Source organism: Ctenopharyngodon idella, chromosome 10 (assembly GCF_019924925.1).
Source record: "Ctenopharyngodon idella isolate HZGC_01 chromosome 10, HZGC01, whole genome shotgun sequence".
Lineage (NCBI taxonomy): Eukaryota > Metazoa > Chordata > Actinopteri > Cypriniformes > Xenocyprididae > Ctenopharyngodon > Ctenopharyngodon idella.
Genome location: NC_067229.1, coordinates 9,358,457 through 9,374,791, shown reverse-complemented (window position 1 = coordinate 9,374,791; position 16,335 = coordinate 9,358,457). Strand labels below are relative to the sequence as shown.

General features: G+C 37.1%; 1 protein-coding gene across 5 annotated transcripts in view; it reads left to right on the top strand.

Annotated features, from left to right (window-relative positions):
• The first annotated feature begins 223 nt into the window (after window positions 1–223).
• The window catches only part of dennd1b (DENN/MADD domain containing 1B), a 104,152-nt gene continuing 88,040 nt past the window's right edge, over window positions 224–16,335 (top strand). The window contains exons 1-2 of one of the 5 annotated variants that reach the window (XM_051908985.1): window positions 224–535; window positions 1,224–1,288. In XM_051908985.1, the coding sequence (XP_051764945.1) occupies window positions 519–535; window positions 1,224–1,288 (82 nt within the window). In that variant the 5' untranslated portion in view covers window positions 224–518. The remainder of the gene's footprint in view (window positions 536–1,223; window positions 1,289–16,335) is intronic. The other 4 variants (XM_051908987.1, XM_051908986.1, XM_051908988.1 and 1 more) reach the window with 4 other exon arrangements.

The following is a 16,335-nucleotide window of genomic DNA, read 5'->3' as shown; positions in this document are numbered from 1 at the left end:
AGGGTAACTATAGTATTAAGGACTGACAGGCTCAGTCACCATTCAATTCCGTTGCATCTTTTTTCCATTCAATAAATGTGAATTAAGACTGGGGCTGTAATTCCGCCTTCCAACTCATTTTGTATTCCACAACAACAACAACAACAAAAAAAATCTCATACAGGTGTGAAACAACATGAGGGCGAGTAAATAATGACGACGTGTTCATTTTTGGACTCACAATCCCACTGAAATACACGCACGCGCGCGCGCGCGCATTCTCGCGTGACCCAGGTGCTTCCTGGTGCTTCATTGCAGGATCACAGCCAGGGGAACCGAAACGGTCAGCAGCGCGTCCAGGAAGCGTCAGTGGGGAGCACGCGCGCCGACAGATAGAGGAATGCAGCAGTTTCCGCGACCGTCCGTCAGGTAGCCGCGAAACTAGAAGGTTCGCAGGCAGCGCGCGTGGCTCGGAGTGCGCGACGGTGTTTTATTTTCCCGCCGTCGGCGCGAGCAGCTGCTGACGCGATGCTTTAGCCATGGACAGCAGGATAAAGTAAGTCCACACTTGTTTACCTTACACATTCCTCTGGTTTGTCGCGGTACGCGTTATCAGTCTCCGTTTATAAAAACCTCTCATATGGTTGAAATGAAGATAGCTGCTATTGTAAATCCGTTAGTTAGCTCATTTGGCTAATGAGAGGAGATGACAGGTCCAGCTGACCGGTTAGCTGTTTACCTCAGACATGCTAACTAGCCTAGCCGCATTCCTCTACAGCCATTTAAACTTGACAGCTGCACATATTTCATTTTGCTGTAATTAGACGCCTTTAACATCACGTACTATTAGGATCTATGGATTTGTACTTTAATATATTATGAATTCACAAGAGCAAACTGACTACATACTTGTGTCTCTAATGACATGTCGAGCTTTGAAAGGGATAGATAACCAAAAAATGAACATTAAATCGAAAATAACTTTTTCTTAAGTGGAACACAAGCAGATGTTAGGATGTTGTATGGAAAAATCTTAAAGAAGAGTGAATAGGGGGGGACTGATGTAACTGTCATTTTGCCTAACATCTTGTTTTGTGCTTTCAAAAGAGGAATAAAAGGTACATTGGTTTGTAAAGAGAGTAAATAATATGATGTTCGCTTATAAGTGAACCGTTCCTTTAACAGTCTTAAAGAGTTTGTTAAATTGTTAAGGTAGTGAAATGGGCTTGTTTTTCCTCTTTCAGCGAGAATCCTGAGAGAACATTTGATTTGGCACTTCAGGTTGCATGTCCATCATCTGAAAATGAAGGTGAGCCTTCATTTCTCAGTTTTGTTATATTTTGCATATGCAAGTGTTTGTTTGTTGAACCTCTGTTTTAAATCACTTTTTGGTTATTTTCCTTGCTGTCAGTTTACTTTAAAATGGCATGAAAGGAATCCTTGTTTACTTAGGCTTATGTAAGATTGCTCATATTTCATGGCTTTTAAGTGATAATATGTGGCGTTTGTATTGTACAAAAATGCGTGATAGCTTTTCCAAATTAAGTTTGTTTATAGTTTTGTCTTTTAGTTTTTTTTGTCAGTGATGACATATACAGTTCAGGGTGAATGATGTATGATTTTATGGGCATATGTGTCACCTAAATGTGCTAACTGAGGGGCCGTTTACGCGACACCCTTTTCAGCTAAAAACAGAAAACCTTTTTATGTTTTTATACAACAATGCGTTTTGGGGGCCTGAAAACACAAACTTTTAAAAAATTGTTATCGTCTCCGTGTATAAACTACAAAAATGCGAATTTGCAAAAGCGGTGACGTCATGCGCATGAATATTACATGTTCAGTTTATAGGCGCCCAGTTTTTCTTTACAAAGAGACATCGCCAACTACTGGCCTGGCAGCAGAATGCGGAGTTTTTAATCGTTTTCGTGGATGCGTGTGAACGAGGATCATTTTGTCAACGTTGACTTCTGTACGCGAAAAACGCAAAGGAAAAACTTTTCCCTTTTTTGTACATCGTTGTCGTGTAAACAACAACAAAACAAAATGAGACAAAAACAAAATTGTTGAAATTAAACCAGCTAATTTACTTCATTTTTTGAAAATTTGTAAAAATAAAAAATGGCTAATAACCAAATTTAACCAAAGTTTTACTCAGTCATGATAAATGTCTCTAACTTTATACCATCTAAAAGCCTTCATTGTGAAACTTTGACAGCTTTTAAAAGTGTGACTCTTGTTTTTAGCTGAGTTGTTTTCCATGCTTGAAATGGATGACTAAATGATGCGTTTTGTGTCTGGGGGATTCACGGGAAGGAAGTTATTGGTGTATATTCGCAGGGTGGTCAGATTAGCTTCTGATGGGCTGGCTTGTGTGCGTTTCCATTTTAAATCAGCACTCACTTGGTTTGTATTCGCTTTGAGCTAATTCAGAAAAACCTGCAGATGCATTTTGGTGTTAAAAAGTAGGTTAATGTGCTGTGATATCGATCTTGGTATGCGAGTTTGTTTGTGTGCTTTGAGCTCTGCAAGGCTAAATAGAAAGCACGCATCTTTAACGGACCAGGTAACGACTGCTGTGCTGTTCTGTGAAGTAAGACCATTATGAATCTTTTTAGTAACAGAAATTTTTTTTCATGTTTCGATTCAAAAACGGATATGAAAAATTGCTTGTTATATGCTCAGCATATCTTATACCACCGATTTTTGTTCCTATCCTGAAACTATCACTCTTTTTGCTTGACATTGAAGAGGTGAGGAGCAGGTGGTTCACAGAGGCAGCTGTTGCTCTGACCGAAAAAGGAAAATATTCCTGGTCCGGCCGCTGACGTGAAAGTTGAAATAAGCTATAACCCACTTCCCTCATCATCATATGTCGCCGTTCGTCTCATTTCCTGACCCCGACTCTCAGAATTGCCTTTTCATTCTAAGAGGCTTTAGGGCCAAACAGAAGTTCATCAAGGACATGAAACAATTTCAGCCTGACATTACATACAATATCTTGTCGCAAATTTAATGTTGTGGTTTGCAAAATAACAAATCTCTTCCCATTTCCAGTTAAAGCATGTGATTGACTGCTCTCTGCCCAGTTCTTGAGTTTCATGCTTTTCGTTCTGTTCAAACATGGTGGACCTGCGGGATAGTGCCTGAAACATATTTCTATAGCCAAATGGGGTGATTCTAGAGCAGTTGTGGTAATATGAGGCATTCAAGGGGATTCAGTGCATCTCATCAGACATTCTGCCTCTCTACTCACCTCATGTGTCATTTAGCCTAATTTGATATTTGAGCAGCCCAAATACAGTTCAGTTTCTCTTGAGGAAAAATGAAGTCGGACAAATCAGTCGAACCTTCAAGTACATTGCATTTAATTTGCATTACGTTTTGTTTTTATCCAAAGTGAGTTACATTGCATTTAAGGTGTGCATTTTATGACTTCATGCATTTCTTGGGAATCCAACCCATGATCTTGTGGTCTTGACTTTACTTTGAGTTACAGGAACCACTGGTGAGTTATTTTTTTTTTTTTTTTTTGTTCAGTTTGTGTTGGGCAGTTTATTACTAGATACCAGATTAGAGGAAACCACCCTTTGCTTTTTTGTCATCTTTCGTTTCCCTCTTTGTCCACACAAGTTTACTCTTGAGTGCATTTTCTAGTAGTGATGCATCTTAGTTTCAGAACATGTCACGTTATCCTGCTACTTTTTGTAGGGAGTTTTTTTCAAATGCTGGAAAATAATTAGTCATTCCTATGTTTTTTTTTTTGTTTTTTTTTTGATTGACAGCTTCACACTGTTACCTTAGCTTTTTAAAGTCCAATTTCAATTCAGTTCAATTCACATTTATTTGTACAACGCTTTCAAAGCAGCTTTACAGAAAATGCATGTGTCTACGTTACAATTTAGAGGTGACTGTGTGTCCATTTCAGAAATGTACAGTTCAAGATAATAAACCATGTGTATTAATTTTAGGCAGAAACAATGAGTTTGTTGAAGTAATTATTAAAAGCTGTGATTATAAAGATTACAAAAATTTATGGCAAATTGGCATCATCTGAGGTCCTTGCGGGGGTCAACGTCATCTCTTCACAGGTGTTGGGTCATCTGAAGTCTTCCTAAGAGTCTGGATCCAAGCTGGAGCTGGTGTAATTTCTAGTTACCTCGGGATGGGCATCCCAAGATAAAACAGAGAAGCAAATGGAAGATAATTAGCATAGCTGCTGTTCATAATGTTTCAAGAAAAAAATATATGTGCATTTGATCTGATATAACTGGAGTACAAGGTTATGAGATTCATTATTATGCTTGGCTAAAGAGATGTCTTTAATCTAGATTTAAACTGGGAGAGAGTCTCAGAGCCCCGAACATTATCTGGAAGGCTATTCCAGAGTTTAGGAGCCAGATGAGAAAACACTCTCCCTCATTTAGTGGACTTAGATATCCTGGGTACTACTAAAAGTCCAGTGTTTTGTGACCTTAAAGAGCGTGATTGATTGTAGGGCAGTAAAAGATCGGTTAAATATACAGGAGCTAAATCATCTAGGGCCTAATAGGTCAGTAGCAATATTTTGAAATCAGTATGGTGCTTAATAGGTAACCAGTGTAGGGATAATAAAATTGGGGTGATATGATCATATTTTCTCGACCTGGTAAGAACTCTAGCACTAACTGTAGCTTGTTTATTGAGGATGCAGGACTATCAGCTAGTAATGCATTACAGTAATCCAGTTGAGAGTGGATTACTGCATGGACTAGCTTTTCTGTGTCAGAAACAGATAACATGTTTCTTAGCTTAGCAATGTTTCTGAGATGGAAGAAAGCTGTTTTTGTAACATGAGATATGATTTTCAAAAGATAAGTTGCTGTCTAATATAACACCCAGGCCTTTAACTGTAGACGATGACGTAACAGTACATCCTTCTAGTTGCAAATTGTATTCTGAGAGATTCTGTGTGTGGGTTTTTGGTCCAATAAGTAATACCTCAGTCTTATCCGAATTTAATAGAAGAAAATAACTGGTTATCCAATATTTAATATCTTTAACACACTCTGTCAACTTGGATAATTTAGAGATTTCATCTGGTCATAGCAGTGGAAACAAATTCCATTTTTTTCAAATAATATTGCCGATGTTCGTTAATGTTGCCAAGTGCAGCATGTATATTGAAAATAACAGGGGGCCTAACACAGATCCTTGCAGCACTCCGCAATTTACTGATGTTAACTTGTATTTTTCACCATTTAAATAGACAAAATGGTAACAGTCTGATCTAAACCACAGTAATGCCTGTCAATTTCCTTTTAAGCACCGCTACTGGAACAGTACACTTAACCACTGTATTGCATCTTGCACTTTTTTTCAGCATGCCGCTATAAGCATGTCTAAAAATGGTGTGTCAAGTTTAAATACTTATAAACGCATTTCTCATTCTGTTCCAGTCTGTTGCACGTACAAAAATCTCTTATGCTCACCAAGGCTGCATTTATTTTTTAATATTATGATGTATGTTTCTTGTCCACGGCACAATGAGTTTAGGAGTCAAAGTTGCATAATCTGACACAGTGACTATCGTAACAGACAAAAATATTGCATTACACAGTCAAAACAGCCTAATTATACAGAGCTTCTTTAAAGGCAAGCTCACACTACACGACATTTGGCTGGATTTTTCTGTTGCAGGCAGATTTCCAAGGTCTGTGACAAAACCCCCGGATCGCGGCTAAATCAGTGCTCGTTGCAGTGGCCAAAGCTCGTTAAGTGTGAGCAGGTCAGTCGACGTGATCTGAGCCTGTCGTTGCAATATTATCAAACCTGTTTTATATTATCACCACGTGATCTTGTAGTGTCTGCAATGCAACGTCAAGGTGTAGATGGTATAAATGGAAAAATCTCATAACAACTTTGTTTCTCATGTGAATTTATGTGAGAACTTTTTTTTTTTTTTTTTTTTTTTTCCCGGGACTGCCTCTAGGTCAAATGTCTTGTAGTTTGTGCACCTTGTCAGCGTTGTGTTGTGTAGTATGTGTGCTGCTGTGACAAGAAACCTTTGTTGTGTAGTGTGAGCACCACAGCAATTCAGGTAGTCTTACAGTCCTGTAGTGTGAGCTTGCCCTAAGAGAAATCAGTCAACTTACCAACTTGTCCACCAACTTTGAAAATATGTAGCTTTGCTCATCTCTAATATAAATAAAATGGGATACATTCAGGAACAAATAGTTTTAAAGGTAATGCCATTGTTTTTTTTTCTCCAGCATGGGTCTGGGGTTGACAGGCCCGGAGACTGCAGAGTAGGTGACTTATTTTAGCTAACATTAGAAGATGAATACTTTGCCAGATTGGATTAAGCATGACTGCCATGCTTGTGCTTGGCACTAGTGAGCCGCATTGATGTTTTTCATGCCCTGTGCCAAAGCCAGCAGATGATGCTGACTGTGCCAAGGCAGTAGGTGGAGACAGATGCTACCTGTCACGCCTCTTCTTTTCTTCCAGATTGCACCCAGTAATAAAGCAATAAAAAATAATAGACCTGAAATTTACAACTACACTTGTGCTGCAATTAGCAAAGTGATTTTCCAGTGATGACCAACAGCTTTATGTCTCTTTTGTACAGGCCATAATGTGTATTTCATTGGTGTTAAGGACCAGTTTGACTAGGTGGTAAACATAGTGCCAGAACTTTTTGGTGGTTGTTGCTTGATCAATGAGCTTATTCCCCCCCCCCCCATTTATTTCTATTTATTTATTTTTTAATTTTATTGTACTTTTTCTGTAGAAATTGTGAGAGGTGCTTGCTTGTGCAGAAGTCACCACTACGATGTGGGGGTTTACGCGACATTACTGGGTGATTGCTTACTGGCCAAAATGTTACCATTGCTCAGAGAATTTACGTGGGCGAATTCCAGTCATTTTAATACTCGTGATGGAAAATTTTGCCCAAGGGTAAATTTAGCAAAGGGTTCAAGTTCAAACAGAAAGCTGCTTGGTTTGAAAGTGACTTGTGTGAACTGTGCTTCATACATACTAGGGTTGGGTGGTATGGCGATAAATAACTTTACCACAGTAAAATTAGGGGTGTAACACTATTTAAACCGAACCAAAAAAACGGGATACAGCCACGGTACGAACCGCGATAGCCCCGCTCAGCCCTGGCCCATTGGATCTGCAGTGTTGTAGCCTAACCACCATTAACCAGTAATCGCAATAAGCTTCGCGTTTGTTACTTTCTATAAGTGTAATCTTTCAAGTTCTGTCCATTTTATCACAAAATTCAAACAAAAAATGCTGTTTTGACACTCTTTAATGTGCCGTGACAGATTGCTATTTGATGTGGCGTGACCGATCACTGTACAGGCGCCTCATTTCAAGCTGCAGCGCGGAGCACGAGTGAACGCGATCATCTCTTCCTCTATAATACTAGTTACAGAATAAATATGAATGAACATCTGAAGGTATGTTGAAAGATACAGTACAACTTACTGAACCATATATCTTGTGTAATCACTCAATCAGTGTTGTGGAAAGACGTCAATAAAACATCTTGTAAACAATGTCACATAGCATTTACCTCAGGCGAGTCCACAGCTTTTTAGTTCGCCAGAGAAATGAACTCTTTCGTTAAATATATGCATTATATTAGCCTATATATTCATTATATTTTACTTAACTAGTTAGTGATGTCTTGATTATTTAATGTATGTTTTAAATAAATCTGTCATGAAAATGACAGCCACTGTGTAAATGTTTATAATTCAACAATGAATTGGAGTAAAAACATAATTTTATAGTTAGATTTAGAAGTTAATCCAAAAACTGCCTTATGTGCAGTTTACAAGTTTGCATACAATTTGTTATTTGAATGTGTGGATTATTATATCAGAAAATAAATAGCAACTGAATTTAGGCTAATAGTTTGGGCTCTGAACCTTTAATATTATTATAGTAATGTGCAAGTAAGGGCTCCCTATAAAGTTTAAAGCATTAGCAGAGATCATTTTTTTTTTTTTTTTTATCCTTAAGAAACTTTTAATTATAATTGAATTAATTTAAAGACAGAGACACAATTTGTTCAGTAAACTACTGTTTTAAAAAAAAAGCAATTTTGTTTAGTTTTCTCCACCTGCTGTACCGAACTGAACCGTGACTTCAAAACCGAGGTACGAACTGAACCGTCAGTTTTGTGTATCGTTACACCTCTAGGAAAAATATATAAATTTATTGCACTGTTGACACTTCAGAGTGATGAAATGCATGATTGAGAATATAAAGAGCATGACTGATGTTATAAAGAGTTATAAGCGCAATAGATCCTGAAAAAGAGCTCAGTGCAGTGCCAAAGTGTGCGGACAGAAAGCTGCCTCTCAGAAGGTTATCGCAAATTTGGGACATGCGCAATGTTAAAAAGTGTTATTAAGCACAATAAGCAGTGAAAAATAACTCCACGTGGGGCATTTGCATTCGCACAGAAAGCCGCGTCTCTCAGCATGCCATCGCGAATTAAGTTGTTTCATGTCTTATTGCACTTGAATGGTCGAATACACATGCAGTTATGTCAAAATGCTCATTGTGTGGAGTATTCATGTAAATGGTTGTCTCAAGTAAAAGTAAACAGCTGGGTGTAAACCAGATGTGTATCAGTATAATGGATCAGTGCGTTTGGTCTTAAAGTGACAGCAGCCTAATATACCTGCTGCTGTGTCATTAATGTGAATCACACAAAAGAGAAAATAACTTACTGCTCTTGACTGAATAACTTTTTTTTTTATTTTATTTTTTTTTTTTTAGCTTTAATAAGAATAAATTTATATTTAATTCATACAGTGAAGACTATGCAATATTTTATTTTTAAATTTTATTAAATTTCTATACTAATTTTTACTATGTTAAATAAAAAACTTAATTTGTGTAATTCATTATTGTCTTATTTTTTGTATTTGTCTTATTGTTTGTAATTTGCTTTTTTTTGTTATATATCGTTATTGTGAAATAAAATGTATCATATTGTGTAATAAGAATTTGGTCATATCATATATCCAAAAATCGTCTATTTTTGACAAAATTAGCTTAATGTGACTGCACCTTTAATAGCATAACTCTGCTGAACAAGCCGCACAATTTGAGGTATCATTTATGTCACAAGCACAAAGGGTGTGGGAATTAAATGTAAAATGAAGCTGAATAATCAGGGTTTGGTTTTCTTTTAAAATAATGAGCAAACACCTCTAATTGTAAGGTAAAAATAAGGTGTCAAAAAGAAACTGCACTAATTTTGACTTTTCCTTCAGAGATCAAGTTACATTTGCAGGCTACAGGCTTAACCTGTTTGACTTTTTGTCATGTGAAGTTTGAGTCATCTAAATAAATATTTTTAAAATGTACCTGTAGCTGTACCTTTACTTTTTTAAATGTGTCCTAGCAAATTTATTTTCCATCCTCAAGTTTCACACACCAGCTTTTGACAGGTCTGTGAGCCAAGGGTCTTTTTTTGCCATTTGACCCCCACCTTGTTAAATAACCTGATTGGCGCTCAGCTGTGTCGAGGGTTCAGAGCCAGCTAACACTTTGGTGGGGCTCCGCTGTCAGACTAACAATGCCGCTGTGCCTAAGATGGTGTTGATTGGTCATTACTCACAACGGCTACAGGGTAGTTTGCGCATGATTTTCTTTTACTTTATAGTCATGCAGATTCAATTCGGTTTGATCTGCCCTCATTATGCTTGTGCAACTTCATCAAGTCTCCCCGGATCCCCTTTGCCAGCATCACCCGAAAATACAGCTTAATGATGGAAAAAAGCTTTAGTTTGAAGCCACGGAATAAGTTATCCCACACACCCCTGCTTAGAACTGAATTCACATTGACCTCCAGTTCTGCAAGTTATGGATTTTCACTTCATGAAACTCTCTGCTTTTTTTTTCTTGCTGTGCTGAAGAGTCTCGTTAGTTGTGAACAGTCTGAAGCCGTTCCACTGGGGCTGTGAATATATGAATTTATGATTATGATGGAAGTTTTGCCAAATTCACCAGCGCTGGATGGTTCTGCAGTCACCTGTTCCTAAACTCCTACGTGTTGCTGCAAGTGGTGCACACTTTGAGAACCTATGTTTTTTTTTATTTCAAATGATTTTGATTGACATCTGTGTGGTTTTTGTATTGCTTTAGCTTCTTTACTATAGCTGGATGGCAAGGCCAGCAGTGTAGTGTCCGGTGCTGGCGAGTGAAGATCAGCAGATGTGACGGGAACAGTCAGGCCCTGCAGGGTGTCGGACTGTTTCTTCTCAGGTGGTTTGACCCCACACACCCTCCTTCTTCGGCTACATGGGACCTGTTCTGCTGTGTGTGGACCGATGTTTTGCGCGTGCACAGCAGCAGGATGAATCTGCTGATTGGTGTAATCTGAAAGGCAGCTTACCGCAGGGCTCGTCACGGCACTCCAGACTTCCTCATTTAAGTGCACCGTCGCAGTCAGTCTGCAAGAACACAGAAAGAAGACTTCTTAGCACAGCTTATTCTTGGAGTTGTGTAATGACATCAGAAATGAGGGTGTGGTAAATAATTAATCCTGCTGATTTAGATTATTGCGTCGTGCCATTTCAAACACTTGAGCCTGAACCCAGAGAGAAAGTTTGCCTTCACTTCAAGAAATTCTAATAAGGCCAGCTCTGAACAAAGACGTATTAAAAGTTACTCAGGTTCTTCTGTAGGCTTCTTCTTGAGTAGCTTTGAACCAAATGCATGATCTGTATAATAATACATATATTTCCTCTTTTTCTCCTCCTTGTATCATCATCATCATCATCATCATAATTAAAGAGTTAGTTCCCCCAAAAATGAAAATTTAATAATACTTGTTTGTTTATTTAATAATTATTATTATTTATATATTTTAGCTCCAGTGCTGTTCTTTAGCCGTTAGACAGTTTGCATGGGAAAACCTTAATTCATTCTTTTAAAAACACCTCTGCTACAGTCATGCTTAGATCGACATCGTTGACCATTGTTCTTACACTTTTTTTTTTTTTTTTCCTTTTTTTGGAGAATGATGTGTTGTACATAAGTGTTGCATTTTAACGGACAAGTGTCAATAATCCAGTTTTTACAAAGTTTTGTTTCGAGACCTGTGTGTTCATATTAGTTTGGTTTTTGGTTAAAGATATGGCTTCCTCTGTGAAATGTTTCTTAAAATTGCAGTAATATTTATTAAAGGGGTCATGACATGAATTTTTTTTTTTTTGCTCCATGAGGTTCACACTGAGGTTCATAAAGGTTTTTGCTAAAAAAACAAAAACAAAAAAAAAACGAACAAAAAGCAAAAAAAAAAAAAAAAAAAACAATTTTCATTCTGACACTGTGAAGTGATCCGTTTTTAGGTGGCTCCTTTAAAGCTTGTCAGTAAATAGCCACTGTTATGTTTGTCTAACGTCATTGTAAAGGAAACGGTATAAGTAGTTAGAAAGAAAGCTAGTTAGATACTTTATTGATCCTTCACAGGAAATTGCATTGTCACGGCAGCTTCAACATGCAAAAACACAGCACCACACATAACAAATGAGTCATTTACGACTATAAAAATATATAAATTAATTTATATTAAAAATGAATTAAAGGTAATATATAAAAGTTAATAAGAAACAATATGAAATGCTCACTAATGTACTAAAATAAAAACTTATTAATGCCCACTCGCAATTGCACATTATTTGAAAACATTTTCCATATAAAACCATAATTAACAGACAAAGCATTATGAAATAATTTACTTGTGTTTTTGATGAAGCTGCTGTCAGATCCAATACAGTTGGCTGCTTCATCTTTCAACAAAGGTTTTTTTGCGAACTTTACAATTACACTGTGCCTAGTTTACTAAACAAAATGCTCCCAACAAACATATAATCCTCCAACACGATCCAGGAAGCCATTGAAATAAACAATCCACTTGTTTCTGACACTGGGATCCTTCTGAAGTCTGTACAGAGATTAAAACGAGCTGTTTAAACTGGACGCATCAAAGCGAACATTCTTTCACTCTCCATTTGTCTTGTTGTCGACAGACTCAAGTACGTCTGGATATGTCAGAAACTGAACGTGCATAATACTGTATACTGTATCAGTGTAGACAGCTTCAGTGATTATAATGGGTTCTATTTGCTTTTGATGTGACTCTCACATCCAGTGTAGGCAAATGTCAGACTCTGTCTGTGTGCGACTGAACACCAGTGGGCAGGGCTTTGGCGTAATGATGTATAACTATTCGCCGATGTCTTGCTCTGGAGGCAGTCATATATAAATGCATTTACCAGTGTGCCGTCACACAGGTCACCCAATATCAAAATGATCCGTTTTTGGATCTTGATTAAATAAATGCTTTATTTATAATGAGTGAGATGTTTTAAGCTATGAAACTTGCAGGATGTTTTAATGGTACAAAGACCTCTTATATGTCAAAAGACCGAGGAAAATTTGATTTCTCATGTCATGACCCCTTTAAGCATTTACTTACATTTTTCTTTATTTAAAAATAAAGACTGATTTTTTTTTTTTTTTTTTTTTTTTTTTTTTTTTTGTAAAGATTCTTATCTTGTAGGTAAACATATTTTAATGATTATCCTCAAAGCAATCCGAAAAGTTACCCAGTAACCTTAAGAGCAGGCTAGACTTGCAACATTAGCTCGGATCTCATTTTTCAAACATTACAATATAGGCCTATCTCGGCTAAAAATGTACATGTGCAGAGTGACTTGTGGCAATTTTTTGAGTTTCGTATCACAGTGCTGGCCTCTTTTTGGGCTCCAGCCCACTTTTCACCACTGAATGTAGGTCAGTCCCCACTGCTTGTCTTTGTGAGGGCTTTGCTGTGCTATTTGTCATTGAATATCATGTGACTCATCCATGAGGTCTTTGTTGTCACACATGGAACCGTGTTCTCTCACTTGATTGGTCCTCGGCTCCTTCTCTGATTCAGGGAGTGTCAGATGGAATTAGCATACAGTACTGTCATTAGTTAAGTATGTGAGCACGCCTCTCTTGTCTCCCCCACTCCAAGTCATAACACTCTCAAACCATTCATTTTTTCCTGTGAGAAATGCTTATTAAATCCTACAGTACCGTTCAGAAGTTTGGGGTCGGTATGGTTTTTAAAAAAAAAATTTTTTTTAAAGAAGTATCTTCTGCTTATCAAGGCTGCATTTATTTGATCAAAAATACAGTAAAATATTAATATTGTGAAATTTGATTGCAATTTAAAGTAACCGTTTTCTGTTAAATATATATTATACATGTCATTTATTCCTTTGATGGCAAAGCTGAATTTTCAGCAGTCATTACTCCAGTCTTCAGTGTCACAAGAAACATTTCTTATTATCAAAGTTAAAAACAGTTGTGCTGTTTAATGTGTTTGTGGAAGCCACCCCCCCGAATTCTTTGAATGGGAAGTTCCAAAGAACAGGATTTATTTGAAACGGAAATCTTTCGTAATATTATAAATGTTTTAACTGTCACTTTTGATCAGTTTAATGCATCTTTGCTAAATAAAAGTATTAATTTCCCTAAAAAAAAAACTTTTTTTACTGACCTCAAACTTTTGTGTATATCACAATAAGTATTTGTGACTAACATTAGTGGACCTCACAGAAAAAAAAATGTAAATAATTTGAAAATGAAATTTCAAAAAATTCCCTTTGACAATATAGAATGTTTGGCATTCGAAATCTTACCAGAGCGATGATGTCATCATCACATTTGCATGCTGAATTGTCTGAATTTTCGTTCTTGCATATATTTAAGTCTATAGCCTTCTTTAAATGCAAAGACACATGTTGATTCTTCTGCACAGGAGAATATGTCTTTTACTACACGTTGTCATATGAACAGTCCGTAATAATCCAGATTTAAGTTCCACGACTCTTAAAGGGTTAGTTCACCAAAAAATGAAAATAATGTCATTTATTACTCACCTTCATGTCATTCTACACCCGTAAGACCTTCGTTCATCTTCGGAACACAAATTAAGATATTGTTGATGAAATCCGATGGCTCAGTGAGGCCTCTATTGAGAGCAAAGCCATTGAAACTCTCAAGGTCCATACAGGTACTAAAAACCTATTTGAAACAGTTCATGTGAGTTCAGTGGTTCTATCTTAATATTATAAAGTGACAAGAATGCTTGTTTGTGTGCCAAAAAACCAAAATAACGACTTTTCAACAATATCTAGTGATAAGCTGATTTCAAAACACTGCTTCATGAAGCTTCTGAGCTTAATGAATCTTTTGTTTCAAATTAGTGATTTGGATCTCTTATCAAACGGCTAAACTGCTGAAATCACGTGACTTTGGCGCTCCGATTCACTGATTTGATTCATAAAGCTCTGAAGCAGTGTTTTGAAATCGGCCCATCGCTAGATATTGTTGAAAAGTAGTTATTTTGTTTTTTTGGCACACAAAAAGTATTCTTGTTGCTTTATAATATTAAGGTAGAACCACTGTACTCACATGAACTGTTTTAAATATGTTTTTAGTACCTTTATGGACCTTGAGAGTTTGAATGGCTTTGCTCTCAATAGAGGCCTCACTGAGCCATTGGATTTCATCGACAATATCTTAATTTGTGTTCTGAAGATGAACGAAGGTCTTACGGGTGTAGAACGACATGAGGGTGAATAATAAATGACATTATTTTCATTTTTGGGTGAACTAACCCTTTAAATACACAAAATTTGTCATTTTCAAAACAGACACCCCTATAAGTAAACGTTTAGTGAGTAAGTCAGATGATTCATTCATTCAGTGAAGGATTCATCACTGAATGAATGAATCACTGATTCAAGCTGGTAACTTCTGGGTCTTTTAATGATTCATTAAAAGAATTGCTCATAAGAGTCATTTGCTTATGAAACAAATTGAGAATTGTTGTCTTGCCTTTTCATGGTACACCATCTTTTTGGTATCATTGCTTTGAATTCAGTAATGCTCACATCATTTTACTTGGGTAAAATAGTTTTGCCAAGGTGAATCACACATCATGACAAATATCAATGACAGATCAGTGCTCAGTTGCATATACTGCTTAGACTAGTCTTAAAAGTTAGTAATCTAATCTCTTTTTTTTTTTTTCTTCAAGACTGGTCCTAACCTTTTAAAGTCAGTTACATAAAATGGTAGCTTGGTCTAATTTGAATGGTAAAATTAAGACTGATTTCCTCTTGTCTAACTGCTAGTCGGTCAAGACACAGTCTTAACATAGTGGCTAAGTTGCAACTAGCCACAGTTCAGAAACATTCTCATGTTTCAGTGTTTTTAGAAGAGTGTGTATCCCAGAGTCCACTGCTGATTGCCTGAAGGCATAGGTACTCCAAAAGTGTATGATATGTATAAAAGCACCTTATCTGTCCAATGCCTAATTGTCATATGCTTTAATAGATAATTGAGTTTTTCCTGCAAGCTAGCCCATTTTTAGATGTGTGTATGTATTATGTGTGAGGCAGATGGTGCGAGCATATGGTTTGCAACTTGTGATTACCTGCTGCAGCCCCTTTCCAGCTTTTCTCCTCGCGCACCCAAACCGGAGTCACGGCTGCCCCCCTTTAAGAGGTAAAGACATTTTAATGTCCATGAGATGTAGCCTAGCTTGAGATAAGGCAGTTTGATGACTGATGTGATTAGCGAGCTTGGCAATACCTCCAGAACTGCCTCCCTCCCGTGTCTGTACTGTGCATATAAATTACCCTTGAGTCAGGAGTTAAGGTGTGATTTGCGAGGCAGATTGTTTGAATGTTGTTTATTCTCTTTGTGGTGCGCTGGCTTTCTTTCTCGACGTTGCATGCTAGCTATGAGCCCAACCAAATGGTATGCAAAAAAAAAAAAAAACCAAAAAAACGTTCACATGAAGACAGTTGATAAACATTCCCGCAATTGGACATGTATTGTGACAGACTGCGCTAATATACAGTGATATGCCGGGACTGTCACATAGCCGACATCCATATGCTGCTCCACTCAATCATGAAGCTGTGAAATTGGGTTGCACCCCAACTAGCTTCAAGAATTTTTTTTTTTTCTTCCTTTCTCTCTTTCTCTGTGCTGTTTCCTAGCTGTTTTCTGAAATCCATAAGTGTATGTAAAATATGCAAATGAATCCACACAGGCTTTTGACAAATTGTCACACATTGAGATAAAACACGGGAATAATCAGCGTTTGATGTTTGTTGGCGAGCCCATTCCCATATTTTTGCCTGGATTAGTGTATTACACCATGGCAGTTACTGATCTGTATCAAATTCACCTTTATTTTGTAATTGTTGATTAGTATTTTTATCTTTCAGAAGGACTCTGTCACTGTTATTTAAGGTAAACAAGTTAAACCCAAGT